General features: G+C 43.9%; 1 protein-coding gene and 1 pseudogene across 1 annotated transcript; both read right to left on the bottom strand.

The window, feature by feature from the left end:
• Positions 1-433: 433 nt before the first annotated feature.
• On the bottom strand, positions 434-1,714 carry LOC138079999 (actin-related protein 2/3 complex subunit 2 pseudogene; annotated as a pseudogene).
• Positions 1,715-9,538: 7,824 nt separating this feature from the next.
• Positions 9,539-13,457, bottom strand: IL6 (interleukin 6). The gene is made up of 5 exons (XM_068973382.1): positions 13,383-13,457; positions 13,025-13,215; positions 11,810-11,923; positions 10,933-11,079; positions 9,539-9,694 (listed from the first exon to the last, which is right to left on the bottom strand). Exons 1-5 carry the CDS (start codon positions 13,399-13,401, stop codon positions 9,539-9,541), a joined length of 627 nt encoding a protein of 208 aa, XP_068829483.1. The 5' UTR covers positions 13,402-13,457.
• Between the last annotated feature and the right edge of the window lie 10,556 nt (positions 13,458-24,013).

Genomic DNA, 24,013 nt, shown 5'->3' with positions numbered 1-24,013 from the left:
TTCCAGTGGAGTCACATGGAATGTGCTTAATTCTTCCCACAGTGAGTTGTGACAGTATGTGTCTACCAGGGAAATTCTTTAGCAACTCAGCTCCCCAAGTTTTTAGTGGGGTCCACTTTACTTAGCACATATTGAGATTTTACATTCTTAAAAGGAAAGCAGGTGGTTTGTATAAACTGTATAGATTGCACAGGTTAGGTACTCTAATCCTTTAGGGAAAGTTTTGTATCAGCGTGAGGAACTGTTTACCAGTTAAGCTCTCAGATGCCAGCCAAGGGTCATACTTGTCAGCAAGCTTTTCTTTTTTCTTTTTTTTTAAGATAGAAAGATTTTCTTTATTAATGACCCCAACCGTATTTCTTTAGATACAGGAGTTTTGAGCTCAAATACTTAGAGAAAACAAGTTAAGATTGCATTATCCTGCAACTCATTACCAGTACCATATTGCAAAGCAAAACAGCTTGGAAAAGAAGGGGCGGGAAAGGGGAGTGAGGGAGGGAAGATAAAGAAAAGGAATTAAGTTGATCAAGTGGAATTCTTTTTTTTTTTAATTCTTGGGAACCATGAAGTCCTTGCAAGCACAGCTCGTTTTTGCAGATTATTTTCCAAACGTGTACAAAATGGAACCAAAACGGAGAATCCCTTAAGAACCTGAAGAGGTGCAACATTAAAAGCTACGATTATCCAGTAGCAAGTGTTCCAGCCTGCAGTTGCCAGACGCTTCCTCTTCCTGTTCCCAAGAGTTAGCGGGATGAAAACGTCTTCCCCGTGATTGTTTTCATTTCCTTTTTCTCGGCATCTGGGCGTGCACGGTTCAGCACCTTGAGGAAGTCTGATGTTTTTGCCCGCATACGTGTGTGAATATAGGCCTTCGAGCACTTGATGTGGTAGTGCAGGTAGTCCCGGAACGTGTGGATCAGGTTGATGGTGTTGTCTCGAGCACTGGCGTTGGTATGGCGAGGGAACAGCACGAAGGTAATGTAGCCAATGTTGTCACCCACGGCAGCATCGGTATCTTTCAGCTCTAGGGGAGGTTCCCGGTGGCTGAAGAGGACCTGTGGGGCTGTGTGGCTGGCTCTGCGTCCTTCTTTGAACTCCTGCATGAACACCTTTCCAATGACCACATCGTCGTCATCCTTAAACACTGTGCTGAAGACTACTGTGACTCTGTCTTTTTTTGACTCAACGTACATGGTCTCATCATCCCTATAATGGATAACTGCCCTGTTCTCTCCTTCCTTGCCCTCTTCTTGGAACTGGAAGTATTTCTCAAAGACAGAGGCAAAACAGTTTCGTTTCAACATGGCAGCCTGATGCACGATGGAATCCTTGGATGCAGGCAGATTTTCAAGGTCGTATAGCAAAGAGACATTGTATCCTGATTCTGGATTTACCAAGTAACTTCCATACACCCTCTTTAATAACTCATCAGCACTATGTGCCTGAAGTTCCTTGTAGAATTTCAAAGAAATACTGACCATCACTTTTGTTTTATCTCTATTAGGATTTGAAATATGATAGAGGACTCCATCAAAATCTGCAAATGTTACTTCTACAGCTTCTGGTTTGTTTCCGGCGGCCGCGTTCTCGAACTTGAGCGCGAGCGTCTCCTCGATGATGCGGTTGTTCACCTCCAGCAGGATCATGGCGGCGGCTGGCCCCTGAAGCCTGAACCCGCCTGCCGAGCCGCCGCCGCCGCTGCCGCCTCACCGACAAGCCTCCAGCAAGCTTTTCTAAAGCCTTTTCTTGAGCCTGCTGTGTTCTTTTTTCAGCACAGCCACACCTACTTGCAAAGGAGAATGGGAAATGTAGCCTCTAGATAGGTAGCCATATGGCTAGTCAAATGCAAGAGTGGATTTGAAAGGACAGCTAGTCGTGTCTTATGGAATTAACTACAGTTTGTAACTGCACGCATTGCTTAGACTCTGCTCCTTTGGTTAATACATGTGCATCTGAAATAACACATACATTGAACTGTGCTTGGTGCACAGTAAGTGCTCAATAACAGTTAGATTATCATCATCATTATTATTAGTCCATTCTTAGTCTTTTTTGTTTCTCTGTTTTTTAGGCCATGCTATGTAGCCTCTGGGATCCTGTTTCCCCACCCAGGGATTGAATACAGGCCTCCACAGTGAAAGTGCCAAGTCCTAACCACTGGACCACCAGGATATTCCCAGTCTATTCTCAGTTTTATTATTAGCCTATTTATATGGGTTCATTTATCTTTTCCTTTCTATTCTTAAGCCATCAGAAATTTAGAATTTTACCAGAAGGGGATTCTGTACTGTTACTTTCTTACCAGCTTTCTCTCTTGCAGATTTTGGGGTCATTTTCATAGAATAACCTACATGTCCTCAAGTCCCTAGCCTTTGGAGATCATCCTTTCCTTTAGCATACAGATATTATAGTCAGTATGTCCATCCCAAGCCAACTACAGGTAATTCAAACTTCTCCCAGATTTTCCTGAGTCTTTTTGATTTTTAAAAAAAATTATTATTTTTTATTCTTGATTTTCTTGGTGGGGTCTTCCATGTCCTGATTGCTGCCTGTCACTTTTGCTTTGAACTCTTTGGTTTCTCTTTGATCACTTCCCTGATCTCCCTGTGTTTTTAACCTTCCATTGTCCATTTTACCCTCAAAGGTGCACAGGAGCCTCCCTTCAGTCTTTAGAGCTGGGCTTGCACTAGCCCGCCATATATTTGCTTTATGTCAGTGAATAAAACTCATGGAAGATTTATGAGTAAGGGAGAAGAAAAATGAAAATTTGATACCTGACATCACAATGTCTGAAGTTCTTTTTAAGACACACCTTGATGTGCTCCTTCTCATCTTCTCTTGTTCTCGCCCTTCACCTCTCTAGTACCGTCTGCCCTGTTGCTGAAACCCACTACAGAAAAGTAGATCTCTTATAGATATTCTCTATACTACCTGCTATAGAGATTTAGATCCAAATCTCCTCAACCCATGCCACCAGATGATGAAAAATCCCTCAACATTTAAAAAAAATGAGAAAGCAAACAAAAAAACCCTCAAAATCAAAAATTCTAAGAAAATTGCTCTTTAAATTTTGTTATATCAACATTTTTATTTAATCCAACCTTCCTGATTTTTCATTTTTTTCATTGCTTCAGCTCTATTTGTACTACTTTCTTCTTTGTGCTTCAGTTATTTATAGTTCCTTCAGTTCCTCCAACATGTTCTCTCCAGCCTCTGAGCCTTTGCACATGCTGTGCTCACTGCTTGAAACACCTTTCCTACCTCTCCAGCTGGCTAAATCCTGTACATTCTTTTGTTGTTGTTGTTCAGTGCCAAGTCATGTCTGACTCTTTGCAACCCCATGGACTACAGCATGCCAGGCTTCCTTGTCCCTGTCCATCTCCATACATTCTTTGGTATAAGCTTGTCCCTCACCATCTCCATACATTCTTTTAGTATAAGTTTCAGTTCAGTTCAGTTCAGTCGCTCAGTCATGTCTGACTCTTTGCGACTCCATGAATCGCAGCATGCCAGGCCTCCCTGTCCATCACCAACTCCCGGAGTTCACTCAGACTCACGTCCATTGAGTCAGTGATAGCATCCAGCCATCTCATCCTCTGGTGTTCCCTTCTCCTCCTGCCCCCAATCCCTCCCAGCATCAGAGTCTTTTCCAGTGAGTCAACTCTTCGCATGAGGTGGCCAAAGTACTGGAGTTTCAGCTTTAGCACCATTCCTTCCAAAGAACACCCAGGACTGATCTCCTTCAGAATGGACTGGTTGGATCTCCTTGCAGTCCAAGGGATTCTCAAGAGTCTTCTCCAACACCACAGTTCAAACGCATCAATTCTTCGGCGCTCAGCTTTCTTCACAGTCCAACTCTCACATCCATACATGACCACTGGAAAAACCATAGCCTTAACTAGATAGACCTTAGTCGGCGAAGTAATGTCTCCGCTTTTGAATATACTATCTAGGTTGGTCATAACTTTTCTTCCAAGGAGTAGGCATCTTTTAATTTCATGGCTGCAGTCACCATCTGCAGTGATTTTGGAGCCCCCAAAAATAAAGTCTGACACTGTTTCCACTGTTTCCCCATCTATTTGCCATGAAGTGATGGGACCAGATGCCATGATCTTCGTTTTCTGAATGTTGAGCTTTAAGCCAGCTTTTTCACTCTCCTCTTTCATTTTCATCAAGAGGCTTTTTAGTTCCTCTTCACTTTCTGCCATAAGGGTGGTCTCATCTGCATATCTGAGGTTATTGATATTTCTCCCGGCAATCTTGATTCCAGCTTGTGCTTCTTCCAGCCCAGCATTTCCCATGATGTACTCTGCATATAAGTTAAATAAGCAGGGTGACAATATACAGCCTTGACATACTCCTTTTCCTTTTGGAACCTATCTCTTGTTCCATGTCCAGTTCTAATTGTTGCTTCCTGACCTGCATATAGGTTTCTCAAGAGGCAGGTCAGGAGGTCTGGTATTCCCATCTCTTTCAGAACTTTCCAGTTTATTGTGATCCACACAGTCAAAGGCTTTGGCATAGTCAATAAAGCAGAAATAGATGTTTTTCTGGAACTTTCTTGCTTTTTCCATGATCCAGCGGATGTTGGCAATTGTGGGGCCTTACGTGGGAAACCTTAAAAAAAAGGGGCTAGCTTTTGCGGTTGGAAGCCAAGATGGCCTCGGGTGGAAGAGATTGGGGTGTGGTCTATGTTAAAGTTTTTGATTGGCTCTCTTGACTTCCGTAGGTGGACAGTGCGTGATTACCATAGACTCCTGTTAAGCTCATGACAGGCTTGACCTTATATGCATATTATAATTTGACCTTAACGTGATTGGTGCAACTATGGGAGGTCCCGCGCAGAACCCCCTTGCTTGCCTATATAAACCAAGAGTTTGTGGCAATAAAGTGGAACTGCTCAGACGGAACCCCTGTGGCGTCTGATTGTCTCTCGCTCGCCGGAGGGGCTGGGTTGGCGGACAGCAGGCTCACCTCTCCTCGGGACTCCTCGGGACTCCTCGGGACCCCTCGGCTTTGCTGAGGGAAGTTCCACTGCCTCTCTCTTTCTGGGGAGCGCCCCCTGCAGGCAATTTGATCTCTGGTTCCTCTGCCTTTTCTAAAACCAGTTTGAACATCTGGAAGTTCATGGTTCACGTACTGCTGAAGCCTGGCTTGGAGAATTTGAGCATTACTTTACTAGCATGTGAGATGAGTGCAATTGTGTGGTAGTTTGAGCATTCTTTGGCATTGCCTTTCTTTGGGATTGGAATGAAAACTGACCTTTTCCAGTCCTGTGGCTACTGCTGAGTTTTCCAAATTTGCTGGTATAATTTTAAATGTCATTTATTCTGGTGAGTTTTTTCTGAACTCTATTTTAGATTAGATTCTCCTACTTTGTGTTCTCATAATAGCTGTATTAGTTTCCTAGAGCTTCTATAACAAATTACCACAAACTCTGGCTTAACACAACACAGATTTATTCTCTCACAGTTTTGGAAGATAGATGTCTGCTGTCAAGGTGTGAGCAGGGCTGTCCTCTCTCTACAGGCTCTGGAGGAGGATCCTTCCTTGCCTCTTCTGGTGGTTGTCAACAATCCTTAGCGCTTGGTTTGTAGATGTATCTCTCCACTGTCTGCCTCTCGTCACATGGATGTCTCCCCTGGGTGTTTTTATGTGTCTCATGACTTCCTCTTGTCTTCGTTACTTCTGCAAAGATCTTATTTCTGAGTAAGGTCATATTCACAGGTACAAGGGTTAGGACTTCAATGCCTCTTTTGGGGTGGGTGGGCTACATACTCATAACAGTAGCATACATACGTTGCATAGTAGTTATTTCTTTAAATTGTTTTCCGTAGACTGTAAGCTCCCTAAGAGAGGAGACCTAGTCTGTTTTGTTTATCATTATATGTCCTGGGCCTAGCAGAGAATCTGGCCCATTGCAGAAGCTCAGAGAGTATTTGAATAAATGAAAACCCTCAAATTCAAACTTATCTGGATTTTCCACTCAACTCCTACTTTCTTCCCTCTCCCAAAGCCTCAGTGTCCTCTAGAATTCCTGAATCTTGGTCAGCAATCACCACATCCTACTGAACTAGCCCCCTACCTATCTTTTGCTGATGACTGCCATTGACTTCTGTCCTCTAAGCCATTCTCACCATCCTAATCCATTTCCTGCCTGGACTACAATGAAGCCCTCCGATATATTCCTCCAGGAATCTCTTCCTGCCTCTTTCCCATCCATTTCCCACACTGCAACTTGAGTGAGTACGTTAAAATGTAAATCACAGATATCATTCTATTCCTTAAATACCGCCAATGCCTTCTCATCACATATGGGATATATTCTAAATTTTTATGGCTTTGGTAAATTATATTTTTATATTAATACGGCTTCTGATGCTCTCAGTCTGGCCTCAGCCTTCCTCTCCATGCACTCTCAGGTATCCTTTTTCTCATTCTTTATGCCCTGGACATCATGTATTTTTCATGGTCTCAACCATAGTGCGTACTTTGTGGATTCAAACCACTGCACATGCTGTTCCCTCAGGCTGGAATGCTCTTTCCATCCATCTTGGCCTGGCTAACTCCTACATTATCTTTCACATCTCAGCCCAAACCCCTCTTCCTCAATTAAGCCTCCATTACTTCCCTCCTCAGACATAGTTAGATGCGTCTTGGTATACCTCGCATTTCTCTGTTGTAAACTTCCTCACATTTACATCCTTTGTTCAGTGTCTGCCTTCCTGCCGTAGTGTAAACCACATGAACAAACATGTTTGCTTGTTCACCTTTGCATCCCCAGCATCACCTAACATATATGATGCTCACACATTCTCTTTTGAAGAGTGGAGGTGTTTGTTAACTGCTTTTTCTCTTGCTCTTTGAATTTAGCTGATTTTCAGAAACCTGCTTGTGATGCATGGTTTCTAGAAAGCAGAGTATGTGGCTCTTCTCTTGCTTAACTCCTCTCAGTTCTTGACTCCTGTGGACTTTCCCTTGCTGAGCAGAACTCCTTCCCCGGAGGAAGACATCTTTGGTGGTTAGGGTGGGAAAAGCTTTACTAAGAAGACAGAACTTTTATATGGCTGGGACTTAAAAGGGGAAATCTGTGCTAAATTCCCAACATAGCATTGATATGAGATGTAGGGACCGTGTGCACTTCCCCAGATTGTCTCTCTTACCACCACTCTCAGCTAAGGTAAGAGGAGAAGGCGGATGGAGAATATCGCTGGTGGGAAAGAAAATGGAGGCAGATATACATGCACTGACTAGTCACTGTCTCCTCTAGAAGGTCTTAGAATGTTTCTCCCTAAGTCTTACTGTTTTTCCCCTTAAGATAAAGATTCATAAGCGCACAGCACTAGTACCTTCCCCACTCATTGACCAACAGCATATATCCCTAAGAATTGAAGTATCTTAGGTTTGATTATCTATGTGTGGTTTCCTCATTGAGTAAATGTTAATTGGGGCCTGCTTTGACTGTGTGGATTACAACAAACTGGAAAATTCTTAAAGAGATGGGAATACCAGACCACCTTACCTGCCTCCTGAGAACTCTGTATGCAGGTCAAGAAGCAACAGTTAGAACTGGACATGGAACAACAGACTGGTTCCACATCGGGAAAGGAGTACATCAACGCTGTATATTGTCACCCAGTTTATTTAACTTATATGCAGAGTACATCATGTGAAATGCTGGGCTGGATGAAGCACAAGCTGGAATTAAGATTGCTGGAAGAAATATCAATAACCTCAGATATGCAGATGACACCACCCTTATGGCAGAAAGTGAAGAAGAACTAAAGAGCTTCTTGATGAAAGTGAAAGAGGAGAGTGAAAAAGTTGGCTTAAAGCTCAACAAACTAAGATCATGGCATCTAGTTCCATCACTTCATGGCAAATAGATGGGGAAACAATGGAAACAATGAGAGACTTTTTTTGGGCTCCAAAATCACTGTAGATGGTGATTGCAGCCATGAAATTAAAAAACACTTGCTCCTTGGAAGAAAAGCTATGACCAACCTAGGCAGCATATTAAAAAACAGAGACATTGCTTTGCCAACAAAGTTCCATCTAGTCAAGGCTGTGGTTTTTCCGGTAGTCATGCATGGATGTGAGAGTTGGACTGCAGAGAAAGCTGAGTGTTGAAGAATTGTTGCTTTGGAACTGTGGTGTTGGAGAAGACTCTTGAGAGTACCTTGGACTGCAAGGAAATCCAACCAGTCCATCCTAAAGGATAACAGTCCTGAATATTCATTGGAAAGACTGATGTTGAAACTGACACTCCAATACTTTGGCCACCTGATGCGAAGAGCTGACTCATTGGAAAAGACCTTGATGCTGGGAAAGACTGAAGGTGGGAGAAGGGGACGACAGAGGATGAGATGGCTGAATGGCATCACTGACTCAGTGGACATGAGTTTGAGTAAACACTGGGAGTTGGTGATAGACAGGGAAGCCTGGTGTGCTGCAGTCCATGGGGTCACAAATAGTCAGACACGACTGAGTGACTGAACTGAACTGAATGTTCATGTTCTGGGCTGTGGGCTCAGGATGCAAAGATGAATAAATAGAGTCTTCCTTCTTGTGGAACCCATATGCTGACTGGAAAGAAAAATCCACCCATTTTAAGATGTGATACTGTGTGGTCATTGCTGTGATGGACAGGTCTGTGCAGTTTGAGGAACCCAGGAATAAAAACTTCTAGTTATTATTCAGAAGCTTGCATATTGCTATGTCTTCTGTAAGTAGTTATACCATCTTCAAGGTGTGTGATTGCATCTTTAAAATGTATTCCCTGTATTTTCTTGGGATTTTCTACATCATCTGTCAGTTCCCTGGGAGGCAGAGGACCTAAAGGTTAAGAGTAGGGAGCCTGGAGGCAGACAGACCGGGGCTGTGGTTTACTTTTCAGCTGGGTGAATCACTTAAAGGAATCACTTACTCTCCCACCTCCAGGGAAAAGTGTGCAAATGCAAGGATTAAATATGATGCATGCAACTCATTGTGCTTGGTGCCTGGCATGCAATGGGTGCTCAATTATAGGTGACTGCAGCTTTTGGGTGGTAATGACAGAAACTTGTTTATAGTAAGCGTCATGGGACACACACAGAGGTTTAGTTGCTTTTTTTTTTTCTATAAAAAAGGAAGTTTATTGTTATAAAAACAGCCTAAACATATAAATACAATATAAATATGCCTTTAAAAATATGCATAAGTTAGCAAATTTTTTGAGGTAAGCCTACACATTTCAAGAAATGATTTGGCTCCAAAACAATAAGGACATTCAAGCCGCATAGCCATTTTTACATTGCTTTTTCAAACCAAATACATAAAATATTTCAAGTGGCACTTCATAAAAATATAAATACCTATCATGTATATAAATTAACTCAAAATCACATATTTAAATATCAATAAATTAAAGATAAAATAGTGTCCTAACGCTCATAGTTTTAGTTCTTCATAGAGAACAACATAAGTTATGTGCCCAGTGGACAGGTTTCTGACCAGAGGAGGGAATGCCCAGGAACTACCACAATCATGGGAGCCGCAGCTACTTCATCCGAATAGCTCTCAGGCTGAACTGCAGGAAATTCTCAAGGCTTCTCAGGATGATGATAACCTTTGCGTTCTTTACCCACTCGTTTGAGGACTGCATCTTCTCCAGCATGTCAATGTTTGTGGCTGGAGTGGTTATTAGATCTGCGATCTTTACATGAAGAGAACACAAAACAAAAGGAATTGTTTAAATACTGAAGAAATCTTTTGCAGTGGAGAGGTGGGAAGATGTTCAAACAAATTTGGAGTGAAGGAGCAGATTGGGGCTGCTGGCCTTGACTCGCTCAGATAGGGGGAGGTCCCTATGAGACCCTCTCACAGCAACTGAGCTCTAATACTTTTTGCTGCTCTGTCTCTGTTAGACCATAAGCATCTCACGAGCAGCCATCGTATCTTACTTGTCTTCTGTCATGCTAAACAGTGCCTGGCACAAAGTTAGAATTCAGTAGATGTATGAAGAACTTTTAGTTAAAGGCATTTTAATGGCTTCTTCGGGGGCATCTAACTCTAATACTTTTCTTTGGCTTTGCTCTCACCCATCCATCTGACATCTATTAAGAGTCAGCTGCTCTGGCGGCGTAAAGAGGATTGGGAAACATTTTTGCATAGACCCACTGACTTGGAGTTAAGTCATGGTGGAAGGCCTTGCACCTCCACCTGTGATCCTGGAGCACTGCAACCTCAGCATCACCAGGCACTTGTTAGAAATGTGAGTCTCAGGTCTCACCCCAGACCTGTTGAGTCAGACTCTGCACTGTAACAAGATCCTCTGGGAAACTTGTCTGCACCTTCAAGGGGGAGAAGCCCTGGTACAAGGCACACAGCTAGGAAAGGGAGGCAGGATTAGCACCCATGTGCCTGCTTCTCCTTCTCTCTGTGCTTTGGCTCATCTGCAAACTGTGCCATCAAAGTTATACTATGTGGTATTTGAATGGCTAACTGGTAGTGACCAAAGCCCTTGGTACCTGCTCTTCCAGGCTTTAGCCTTTTCTCTGCATTAACTCCTTGGCAAAAGAGTAAGGGAAACAAGTTGAAACTACCATAATAACAAGAATGTCATCTGGCAATCTTAAATAATTTTTGTGCTCTCTGTTCTTTGTTATTATGGGTTGTTACTTGAGGTTGGATATGCTTCCTTCTGCCTCTACAGATACTTTCCCCCCTTATTTCTTAAACTTTTAGAAGTTGATGTTAAAACTCTCCCCCTTAACTGAGTTTTAAATATAGTTATTGATGTCATTTGCAGAAGACAGGAAAAAGAAAAAGCTTTAACTACCAGGAAATATTTGTCAGGTCTTTTCCTTTACACACAGCCATCGCTTTTGAATTGGCTTTGCACTGCCGAGTTGTCTAGGCTGCCTTCTTTGAGTCAGGCAAGGGGACACTCACCTTTTCCTTCAGGATCTGGATCAGTGTTCTGATACTGCTCTGCAACTCCATGACAGTTTCCTGATTTCCCTCAAACTCGTTCTGGAGGAAGTCCAGGTATATCTGATACTCCAGAAGACCAGCAGTGGTTTTGATCAAGCAAATCGCCTAAGAGGAAAGACGGTGGGAAAATTGGTTATTGCCAGCAAGGCATAATTGATTTTAGAAATTTAAATTGCTATGATTCAACAACTTCTGCCTGTTCCCCTCCAGGGAACTTCAAGAACTTCTTAAGCATCATGTTTTGAGACATTGAACAGCATCAGCTGCCCCATTTAAAATACCTGCACAACGAGAAGCACCACTTAAATGTTTCCCAAAGCCCAGTAGATGCTAGATTATGGCAAGGGGCCATCCTCTGTTACACCCCATAATGCTCTTCCCTCTGGCTGCACTCCTGCCTTTGTCAATGTCCGGGTGAAACCTCCTTTTATGAAATAATCAGAAGTCAGTGGAGCTTACTGCACTGTCTGAAGGAGAAGGGTGCAGAGAATGATCTCGGCAGGGAGGGCAGGCCTAGATCCTGCTAAGGGCAGCCAAAGAGGAGAAAGGTTCCTGGACCGCCTTACCCATGATGAACTAGCTAAACCTCTGGGGTTTCCTAACACTTCACAGTGGTGAAAATCCCAGCCCAGAGGCGCTATATTTGGCAAAGTTGTTAAAAAATAAGTTGCCTTTAATATCATTTAAGTTGGCCTCCTTGTGAAATCTACATGATGTTCTTTATATTACTCCCCTTCTTCATTGCCTGCCTGGTCTTTATGTAGACAGATGCTTCATGCAAAAGGAAGAACTTTTGACTAGGGAGTAGTGAAAAGTGAACGTAATGCATTTGTACCTGATTGAACCCAGATTGGAAGCATCCATCTTTTTCCTCCATTTTTGGAAGTTTCAGCTTATTTTCTGCCAGTGTCTCCTTGCTGTTTTCACACTCGTCATTCTTCTCACATATCTGGGAAAGAATATCAGAACCGTTATCTTATAAATGCCCCTAAAACTCACGCCACTAGAGGGCTGATGCATGATCTGTCATGGCCAGGAAGTTCTCTAAGAAAAGTGAAGTCACAGTCCATTAGCACCCAGGCAAGTGAGCTCTACAGAAGATGGGCACACTTGGGTTCAGTTCTAGCCTCACCTGTGACTTCATGGTTATTACCTATTCCCAGTCTCAGTGTCCCTATATCTGCAAGTTGGGGGTAATGAAAAACCTCCCCATTAAGTTTATTGTGAGGACAAAACAATATTTTATAAAGTGTCAGCACATAGTAGGTAACATAATAAATGATGGAATTTTGATAATAATTGGATAAATATAATTTGAGCCAGAATTATATGTCCCAGCTGGAAGGATCTTTCAGATCATCTAGTCCAATTCCATAATTTTACAGATGGAGCCCAGAGGTGCTGAAGAATTTGCCCAAGATCACAAAGCTTGTCCAGCAGAATCAGAGCTAGATTTGGGACTCTCAGTTGCCTCTCCTGTATTATTTTCTTTCTACCAAAGCAGAGCCAAACTACCTTACATTTAAAGCCTGGGAGCTGCTGTAGCCTATGGGTGATTTTGCCACTTTGGTGGACTATCAGGTATGCATCTTACATGCCAGAGTGACTTTGGGGAGTCCTTAACCACTGGGCTGGCATGACCTAAAAGTACTGTGACTGTCCTGAGAAGCTGAACAGTCATTTCAGGTGGTGCTTTTTAATCCTCCTAAAGTCCAAATCACAAAAATCATTGACAGACCTTATTTTTTGGTTATGGAAAAGGAAATCCTGAGAGGCAGTGTGATCCACAGCTCATGCCAAGAATGGAGCTGAGAATGGGCCAGGGGGCAGGGATCCCAGCCCCACTGTATATTTTCCAGGATGAAAAGGAACCATCTGAGACCAGCAGCAGGGGAGAAATTACAGGACATAGTCTGCCCCTTTGGCTTCAAGTCTGAACTGCCACCAAACCCAGCAAAGACCTCCCAAAGCAGAAGCCCCCATTCACATCCAAGAGCAAGGAAATAGATGCCCACATGGGTGCTCATCACCCTGGAGCGAGCCTACCCACCTCCTTTCTTATTGCAGAGATTTTGTCGACGATGTGCTTAATGAGAGCTTCGGTTTTTTCTGGAGTAGTCAGAAGTAGTCTGCTTGGGGTGGTGTCATTTTTGAAATCTTCTCCCAGGGGACCCGGGGTAGGGAAAGCAGAAGTCATCACCAGGAGCAGCCCCAGGGAGACAGCGAGTGGACTGAAGGCGCCTGTGACAGAGCGGAGGGAGAGCAGCCAGTGAGCAGACTGCGCCGCTGGGGGAGCTGTGCTTCTGGCTGCTGGCCGCCCGCCAGCCCTCCCAGCAGCGGACACACACCCCCCTCCCTCGCCGCACGGCTGCCAGGCAGTTCCTGGGCTAAGGATTTCCTTCACTTACTTGTGAAGAGGGAGTTCATAGCTGGGTTCCTGGAGGGCTGATGGAGCTCTCTTTCCTTCCTGGTGGGCTCGAGGGCAGACTGAGTCTCAGACATCCCCGGTCTCATATTTATTGGGGGTTGAGACTCTAATATTGAGACTCATGGGAAAATCCCACATTTGATAAATCTTTGTTGGAGGGTGGGGGTGGGGCCAGAGCGGGTGGGGCTGATTGGAAACCTTATTAAGATTGCTCAATGTGACGTCCTTTAGCATCACAGGAATCAAACCAGGGCAAAAAGTGCCGCGTAGAAGCTTAGATCATTACCAAAGCTAGTCCTCAGAAGCTGGATCACTCTTTCTTTACTTTTTTTTTTTAGTGACTCAGCACATTAGCATGTCTTGAGAAAAAGTAAAGCTGAAATCATGCACAGAGTTTTAGAGGGGGTAGCTAGTGGGGAGAAGCTAAGGCTAACTATGATTTAAAAAATACTTTAATTACCACTGATTAGGGTTTAGTATTCCAGTTTATTTGTATTTGTAAAAAACCTAAGATGTTCTGACCTCAGTTTCCTCAGACCACTCCATAGCCCGCTGGCCTGGGATTACAAATAAGATACTATGAGCCTCTCCACCCCTCCGCTCCCTCAAAAAGGATACCGTGAGCCCTCAGCAGTACTGCTATTTCCTGGCTCTCACTGTGGCCAGCTGTTGCAGAACCTCCTGACTCCCCCCAGATCTTGTGCACTTTCTCTAGGAGTCTCCAGGTGCAGTGGGGGTTCACACATACATGCCACTGCGAGGCACCCGCCAGCTTCCTCCTCACCTGCGCCTGCTTACTTGGGCCAGATCAGTCACAGCCCCGCTCATTCCCTAGTGGCCTTTTGGGGATGCTCCCCATGAAGACCCTGATCTCTGTCCAAGGAGGTTGTCTTGTGCTGCTGGTGCTACCCCTACCACTGGCTATAGGATGATCCTGTTCCCACTGAGAGGGCCCTGGGTGGGTGCTGGGTCTGCTGGTGCCCTCAATTTACCGACACCCACTGGGTTCAGGGTAGAAGTAGGGAGAATACCACTCACCTCTTTGGTAGGATGTCAGAGGAGGATCTTGTGGCATTTTCTGGAGCTTATGTTCATAGCTGTATGACTTGATTTGAATCCAGAGGCAACTGAGAAGAAATCTACTGATAGAACAGGACTCTGGGTTTGGAATCACACTTCCCCTGTAATGCCTCAGGCTTCCATGTTGGGTTGAACTTGTAGAGGCTTCCTCGGTCCTTATAATATCTTTTGCAAGAGGGTCCTTGGTTTCATGCAAATGATCTGTATACCAGGCCGTTCCCTCCAGTCTCCCAAACACCCAGACAGCTCAGAAGATTGGTTCCAGACTGAAAGTAGGACCCTTGTATGACACCAAGGGGAAAAAAGCCCTCTTTTTTTGTATGTTTTGTTTACAAAACACAGTGTTAACATCACAATCAACTTCTTTGCTTTGCAAAGAGGATCTTGTCAGGATTGCTAAAACAGGGACCTCAGCTAGGGTATTTAAAACACAAATCGATTTACTTAAGTTTTGTTTTGTGCACAACATGTTGGGACCTGCCTATTGGGGAACGTGAGGTCATTCATTCTTCCACTGACTTTCTAAATAGAGAGGCAGATCCTGTAGTGGTGGTAGCCTGGTTTGGAGTTTGAAAATGAAAATGGGAGAGGACGGCTGAATGGTTTCGCTTTTAGTACTCTTGGGTCTTGAGCTACTCAGATGCCCCCAACCAAGCCTCCTGTACTGAACGAAACCACCACTCCTGGCTCCCCTGCAATGCATGTGCTAGGCCTCTGTAGTGTGGGACTGCTTCTTCTCATATTTCCGTTTTTTATAAAATATGACTTAGTAAATTTCATACAGTGAATCAACAGCATACACATTTTTTTTTTCAATTAGAAGTTTTAAAAATAGGAAGTGCATGATAAAATGTTGGGACAGAGCATTAAGGCAGCATGGGAGAAGTTGGTCTCTTTCCTTCCCAGCTCCTCTTCCCAGTGATAGTGCCCGACCTATGGTGTTTTCGACTAAATCCTCTGTTACCCTAATCTGGTGAAGTGTTCTTGGCGACCTACATACTCATCTCTGTGTTTACATTGTTGGTTCATATATTGTGTACACACACACTTGTACACAAGTATATACACACTATACTTTCCCATTGTCTAGATGATGCTGAGGCGATTTCCTATGGTCAGGTACACGGTAGAAGCACTGGCTCTTGAGTTCACATAGCTTGGCTTTAAAGCCCAGCTCTGCCACTTGCTGTCTGACTCTGGCTAAGAAATGCCAAGGATCTGTGCCCCTTGATTGCTCATCTATAAAACTGGGATAATAGCAGTTCGCTGTGGTGAAGACCGAAAGAGATGATTGTGTGAAAAATCCCTGGAGCATGGTAATCCTGCAATTAATGCTTGCTCTTTGTAACATTCCTTGGCCCAGGGTCTCTGGTTTGGAGAAGTCCTCCAGCCAACTGTGTCAGGCAGTCCATGTGGAGCCTTGATTATGAATGAGCCAGACTCCTGTGCCAGTGGTCAGCTAGTCTCCCAGTCTTTTCTCCTCTGAAGAAATCAAATGCATGTTTTTTGAAAGTTAAGTAGAAGATGAATAAAAAAAAAAAAAGTGATTTCCTCTCTCTCTCTCTTAATGGTGAACCTGGTCTGTCAGTTTAGGTAATGAGCCTAGCTTGTATCTTGTTGTTACACTGTTTTCCAGGTTTTCTGCTAAGTGTTTTTATGACCGAAGGTCTTAGCCTTCCCCACCCACGATCATCATCATTATTCAGAATCTCGAAAGTGACCCTCGACTGTGAAAGAGTCTGACTTAATCTCAGATTTTGTGCTTCTAGCAGCCCTGGAAGGGTGAATTGTGTGTGGATGGTGAGGTTGAGAGGACACTGTTGGGCACCACCTTACACACTGTTAGCATCTAGGGTCTTTATTAATATCCTGGCCTTGGGTTGCCATTTGCTTGTTGGAGAAAAGGGTTCTTTGCTCCAAAGCATTAATGCAACATCCGTAACTCCACCATGATAGCTTCTGTGCTTTGGTTCTCAGTGGATTTTCCCCTTGGAGAGCTCATCCCTCATATTTTAATATGTACAAATGATTAGGAAAGGCCATGCTGTCAGCATTTATTAACTAATAATAGCCTCAACTGCTGGATTGCACCATTACTGATTTGAAGTAACTACCAGCTGAGACCAAGAGAGGCCTGACAGATAGGGGGAAGAAGGAAAACACCAAGGAACTTTGCTTCCTCTACCCTTATCTAGGCTGGCTGGTCCTTTCTGTGCCCCTTAGAATTACTGCCTATGACTGCCCTCCTACATGTTGGTGGAATCCAGTTCAGAGAGTCCATCAGTGCATTCAAAGTGAAGGGGAAAAGTAACTGCCATTCAGTATTAAGCTCCCAGGAAAAGAGATGGCATCCACATCTCACAGGTTAAAATGTGGAGTTGCGCTCCTGTGTCTTTATTCTAGTGGGTAGGGTTGCATTGGTTCTGTGATTTAGCAGGAGGGAGTATCCCAAGAAAAAAGAGAAGTCACTGCCTGCTTGAGAACTTGCAGTTGCTGTCAGAACGCAGTTTCACTTGTCACTAAGTCCTCAGAGTCTATAAACTGAAACAGTGGGTTATATAGCAGCTCCTTCCGGGACTGAGTCCCACTGAGCAGACCAGTCAGTCCTGTAGGGCTCTGGGAAATGTCTTTGCTTTGAGAAAAGTGGTGGTATTACTGGGAGTGAGAATATTAGGGACATGCAGTGCATCTACTTGGAAAGGGCTGGCTGCTTTTGGAGGAGGGCCAGGCCTGGATACCAGAGCTCTGGGCGCTTCCCAGGCCAGCCCAGCCTCTGTCCTGGCCCTCACGACCTCAGCTCTGACATCCTCCTGCAGCTCCTAGCGACTTCTTGGTCCGGCCTCAGCTTTTGGAGGGCAGAGGTGTGCAGGGTTGTTAGCGTCTCCCTCTGTTAGGAAGAGACGCGGCTGCTGTGCCAGGTTTCTGATCCACAGCCATGCAGAAGGAGGCAGGCTATCTGTTCTGGGCCCTCATTGTTTTGGAATGTGCTGAGTTATCGTCCCCTGCTGAAGTGGGAAATCCCAGGCATTTTAGGAGGGAAGTGGCTTCTCCTGGGGCAACCACGTAGACTCCCCCACCTTGAGGACGAGCCCTCTCCCCACGTCCCTCTGGTCTCTGGGCTTGGAAGAGCGTGCCCAGGAAGCTGCATTGGTGAGGAGATCTTATTTGATGCTCCTGAAGGAGCCCACTGCTCTGAACCCCAGGGCTGGGGAGGTTCCCCTGGGCTGAGTTTCAGTGCTTTATCTCTTTTCCATCTGTAGGGTTGACCTTCTTTGTGGCTGCTGGTTCTGCTTTACTATCAGGAATCAGCTCATCAGCAAGGAGTACTGAGTTAATTTATTCTCATGAGTTATTTGAACCATCTTTGGTTTCTCCAAAGGTCTCAGTTCTCTTGAGTTCAGTGTCATAGAAACTAAGCATGTAACACCATTGGCTGGTTCCTTCTACCCTTTTCCCTCAAAATTAAATTAGTAACCCATTTGAAAGCATCACATGTAATGGTTAAGACTAGGGGATTCTGCTATGACGTATTTTACCTCTCTTCCCTGCCCTTTTGGCTACTTATTTGCAAAAAAGAGACTCTCTTTGTCTCTCTAAATTATACCTTAACGTGTGTTCTCCTTAGCAAGCTGAATCCATGAAAGTACAGAAAGTCTCTCTAATCTTCTTGATGAAATAATTTCCATGCTATTCTTTGGACATTTTGAATGCTCTCAAAGCAAGATCCACCTTGATTGATCAAAAATATCACAGAAGTAATAAGGTAAGCAGGTAATAAGGTAAGCAGGTAAGGTAACCAGGTAAGCAGGTCAAAGAGCCATAGGTAATTTTTTTATTATTCCTCGAAGCAAGATCCACCTTGATTGAACAAAAATATCACAGAAGTAATAAGGTAAGCAGGTAAGGTAACCAGGTAAGCAGGTCAAAGAGCCATAGGTAATTTCTTTATTATTCCTCGAAGCAAGATCCACCTTGATTGAACAAAAATATCACAGAAGTAATAAGGTAAGCAGGTAAGGTAACCAGGTAAGCAGGTCAAAGAGCCATAGGTAATTTCTTTATTATTCCTCGAAGCAAGATCCACCTGGATTGATCAAAAATATCACAGAAGTAATAAGGTAAGCAGGTAATAAGGTAAGCAGGTAAGGTAACCAGGTAAGCGGGTCAAAGAAGTAATAAGGTAAGCAGGTAATAAGGTAAGTAGGTAAGGTAACCAGGTAAGCAGGTCAAAGAAGTAATAAGGTAAGCAGATAAGCAGGTAATAAGGTAGGCAGGTAAGGTAATCAGGTAAGCAGGTCAAAGAGTCATGGGTAATTTCTTCAAGCTACTGAGTTATGGGTGTGAGAATGTGTAGTGAGGAATCCTTGACTTACAGGCCTATTGCCCCAGCTCCAGGTGGTGCTGTCCTCACTGGGGCCTTCGAGGCCTGGGCACCCAGGCAGCTGGGCTGGTGGTCTGCTGGCACTTTGGTCTGCCAGGCCTGCAGCTTCTCCTGTGCTGTGGGGCCTCCACAGTGGTCTGAGTCTCTCAAGGGCTCCATGGAATGATGGGCCTACAACTTCCACTCTGGAGGCTGTGTTTCTCATGTGCTGCTTTCCTGTGGGCAAGAGTAATGGCAGGAGGACAGGCCTGCCCTACTATACCTGTTTGCTTGGCAAGTGATCAGGATGCATGGAAATGGTGCCTTCTTCCCTGGCATTTGGAATTGTCTTTTGGTGATACCTTTTCTGGGAGGTGATGAACTTTTACAAGGAGAGATAGCATCCCCAGAGGTGTGTTTGGAGCCTTAGTACTGAAGCAATTGCTGCTAACTACCTCAGATTCTCTTGTCCTGGGACAATCAGCACAGAGGCTGTAATACATATTTCTTCCTCTGTGTTCAGTTTGTTCACTGAGGCCCCAGACTCCATTAAGGCAGGTTAGGTGTCAGAAGAGATGCAGGCTCTGGGCTTTTCCCATCTGATATTGTGTGGCCATGCTGTTTGTCAGATGAGTAAAAACCCCCTGGCCTTCATGGCTTGTCTTAGATTTCAAGATTCAGAAGGAGCTTGGGGCTTTTTGCTGCCAGAAAAATACTTTGGCCAACTGGAGGATTGGGGGCAAAGTACTCTCTGATCTCAGGGCTCCATTAGACAGATTTCTCTAAATTCCTTTCTTGCACCAGCATTCTGTGGATCTTCATTAGTTATGCTTAACAACCCGGAGTCTACTCTTAATAGAGTAAGAGGCTCTGAATTAAGAAATAGCTCTTCAAAGTCCAAAAGTCTGATGTTGTCTTGGTTTACACCAAGAGACCTCTTGTGGCTAGTCAGGGTGCCACCCATTTGGACATGCTCTGAACACTGATGGCCTCAGGCAGACTGAGTGATTTGGAAGATGCCAAAGCCCAGACATATCAATGCAAGGTGATAGCAGATTTCTTAGTTATCATACAAGTAGGAACTGATCAATATTTTAAAATTTAATTGTTTTTAGCTTAAAGAAAGAACTACATAAGTAAAACATGTTCAGTGTATTGTAGAAATTGAGAACATAGAGATAGGCCAAAACACTGCATAATAATTTTATCACCCAGTGGTAATCATTGCTTATGCTGTAATTATTATTCTTGTCATTTTTCTCTGTAGCTACACATCTGTCAGGCTATGGGAAATAGAAAAATACCATTCACAGTGTATTATAACCTGCTTTTCCTTTTTTATACTGCTTTGTATCTGTAACATTCTGGGTAATTCTCTGAGTAGAGATGATGTAAACAATGGCTGTAGCCAAACCCATCAGAGCTGAGAAGGGAAAAATCGAGTGAGGTTTATTGATTACTGCTGCAGATGCACACTGTTCACTGTTCCCTGGAGAAAGAGGGCATATCTGAATGGGGATAAGATGCATTTAAAACATTCGGTGAGTTTCCCAGGGGGATAACTGATCACTTGTTTGTGGAATAGCATAATCTCTAAATCAGTAAGTCATGCTGATGGTTTGACATCATGAAAGTGAAATTTGCAGTTCAACTGACACTTGCTCTTCAGGTGGTTCTGGCAATTTAACATAGCTGAGCTCCGATTGGCTCTTGTGCAGGGCATCGATTGGTAGCTTGTTGCCCTTGGTTTCAGGATGCCTGGGGAGTTGTCACAGGTGATGGTGTCATCATCTCTTCTCATCTAGCTCATTTCCCCTAGTACTTTGAGGTTCCTTGCAGGGGCCTGTTCTACCGAGAGAAAAAAAAATTGTACATTTTGATAAGGAGTTTGTAGTCTTGCAACATTTCTCTCCTTTCCAACTCCAGTTCTGGTTGTGTTTCCACCTGTTGGGATTGTGTTGCTTGTGCAAGGAAACTGCATTTTCTGTGGGAGCCAAAGGTAGACCTGTCACAAAGCAGATGCCTGCAGGCCTTGATGTTGGTTGGGGGACATGTTTGGGTAAGAGGTAGACAGCCCTGGCCTCTCTTGATCAAGGACTCTGAGTTGCTAGAATGGGCTACTGCTGGATATGTTGGCATCCCCTAATCCCAAGCTGCTGATCTGTTTAAAATATAACAATAAGCACCTATTGAAGACACTTTGGACATACAGAGTGATGTTCTAGGAGGACTCCTGGCCCTTGGATTCCATAATCACGGTAGTTTTCCTGCCAAGGTATTTTAAGTAATTGAGGATTGATGTGGGATATGAGGGTCAGTCAGGCATTTTTTGAATGCTAAGTAATAGACTATATGCTTTACACACATTAGTTCATTTACATTCCACTCTGTAGAGTGGCAGTTATTAGCTTTATTTTATGCATTAGGAAACTGAAGCTCAGAGACATTAAATGACTTAACCTGAGATCACACAGGCTTCTGTAACTGTGAAGAAGCTTGCTGGTGTTTGGGAGGAGAGGTAAGATGTGGTGGATAGGTTAGGTGTAGGGTTGCCAGGTAAAATATAGGATGCCCAGATATATTTCAGGTATACAACAAATAATTTTTAAGTGAAAGTATTTTCCAAATATTGCATGGAATGTACTTATGCTGTAAATGTGTTCCTTGTTCATTTGAAATTCAGATTTAACTAGGCATCTTGTATTTTTATTGATTAAACCTAACAATTTTTGTTAGGTAGACAAAACTATGGAGGGTGAGTTAGAAAGCTAGGTGGAAGTGAAGCAAGTAGGGAGCCAAGGAGGACAGTTTGAGGAGGGTGTGGTTTGATGAAAGTATTTAATCTGAATGAGCAGAAAGAAGTCCCCAGGGGATGGAGAAGGAGGTGGGTTTGGAGGCTGTTGAAGGGCCATCTCAGCATGAGAACAGGATGGAGCTCAGGCAGATGTACGTTGGGGCTGGCTGGTTCAGGTTCAGAGGAGTCAACTGTGTTCATCTCCTCCCAGCTCTGCCCTCCGTGGTTCCTGTCGGTAGCTTTATATTAGACAGGGTAGGTGGAAATTGGCAAAAGCTAGGAACCAGGGCCCCCAGAAGGCTAGTTATTATATGTCTTCCAGCACATCTGTGGGCCTACAGAGATAGAAGGATATTTTGAAGGCCCAAATCAATGCAATCTAGAGATTGGTTATTAAATAGCTGTGGTTTAGGGAGTGTAGAGAAAGCATGTAATCAAAGGTTATTTAAGGTTACTTTTCAAAGGCAATTGGCCATAAAACTTTTTAAGGAAAGAAATTGTTCTGGTGAAAACATACTGCTCCTATGTCCCCAAATGAAGGCTGCTGTTTTTATAAATAAATTGACGCAGACTGCATGCTGAGTTTAGGAGAGTAAGGATATGCACAGGGTAGAATTTTTCTTCTTCAGAGTCAGCTGTCCTTGAGTTTCCCCAGCCAGGTACTGGCTCATGCCTTAGTGGATCAGGGTAGAGACAGAGCCCAGCTCTTAAGCTATGGCCATGTCAGGGACTGGAGACTGGTCACGGTGAGAGAGTAAGACTGGTCATGGTAAGAGAATTAGACACAGCAAGGTGGCAGCCCATGGGGTGATGGGTTTCCGCTTTGTCACTGTTCCGTCACAACCAGAACAGATGAGTCAAGAGTCTAGCTTTGGGGCATTTAGTGGACAGGATGAAGAAAGCCCAGAAGCATTCTTAGGGTCCCCAAAGATTGCTGCTTATGTCATAAGTTCTGCTCTTAACTACTGAAATCACAAAAAATCACTTCTACTGTTATTCTTGGCATTGTGCCTTATTGTACTACATCCTTTTGCTTTTGATTCATCTCCATTACAGTTCTGTTGCATATTTCTAGGACATTGCATTAGGAAAACAAACATTTAAGTGCCATTAAATTCAACCCTGCCTCCTAATAGTACCCTCCTGATGACAGGAATGTGTTGATATTTGACTGTGTCATAACCAAACTTCAGAATATTGAGTAAAACATAAAATTCCCTGACAGAAACTTGGTTCCACTACATGGCACAGGTCCCAGGCAGATCACATTAGGCTCTAGGCTACAATTTCCCCCTGCTCTCCAAAGGATGTGAGTCTTTTCATAACAGTTTCAGCACAGGGTAAAATGACATCTTGCGGATGCCATGACGTCTCTCTGTTCTGAACTTCCATTAGGACTCAGACCGTGCCTTGATCCTCCGGGAAGCTTTGGCTGACCCCTTTCTGGGAATAGTGAGGGTCATCCTCTGGGTTCTCCTGCAGCGTCGTGTGCTATACTAATCAGTTTCCAGGCAGTGTCATGATGGCACAGGTTCTGGAGCCAGACCGCCTCGATTCAAATTACCATTCTGTATTCTACAGGGTGTGGTCAACTGGGAAGTTACTGACCATCTAGTCCTCATTCTTCTCATGTACAAAAGAGGGGGTAGCAGTTGTACCTTCTGTCATGTAGTTGTTGGAATATATGTAAGGAGCTTAGCATCCTGCCTGGCACTTTGGAAGGACTCAATAATATTACTATTGCTTTCGCTGCAACTGACTGAGAATTTCTTTCTTTCTTTTTTGGGGGGCTGTTCTGTGTGGCTTGCAGGATCTTAGTTCCCTGGCCAGAGATGACTGAGAATTTCTTGAGGGGTCCATCTTTCGATGTCAGTGAATAGTATGGTTTTAGGCACTAGGTGCTCAGGGCTGGTAAGTGAAAGGCAAGTTTTCCTTTCAATTGACTTGTCAGAAATAGTCATCAAGAGTTTAAAAATAAAAAATACCTTAATATATGAAATTTTATTTGTATGTGTGCTTTTAAAAGTCATATAAAATATTATGCTTGCTTGATTTTTAAATCAAAGATTGTAATACTTTCAGTTCAGTTCAGTTCAGTCGCTCAGTCGTGTCCAACTCTTTGTGACCCCATGAATCGCAGCATGCCAGGCCTCCCTGTCCATCACCAGCTCCCGAAGTTTACCGAAACTCATGTCCGTCAAGTCAGTGATGCCAACCAGCCATCTCATCCTCTGTCGTCCCCTTCTCCTCCTGCCCCCAATCCCTGCTAGCATCAGGGTCTTTTCCAATGAGTCAGCTCTTTGCATCAGGTGGCCAAAGTTTTGGAGTTTCAGCTTCAACATCACTCCTTCTAAAGAACACCCAGGACTGATCTCCT

Source organism: Capricornis sumatraensis, chromosome 5 (assembly GCF_032405125.1).
Source record: "Capricornis sumatraensis isolate serow.1 chromosome 5, serow.2, whole genome shotgun sequence".
NCBI lineage: Eukaryota > Metazoa > Chordata > Mammalia > Artiodactyla > Bovidae > Capricornis > Capricornis sumatraensis.
This window is presented reverse-complemented; position numbering and strand designations above follow the sequence as displayed.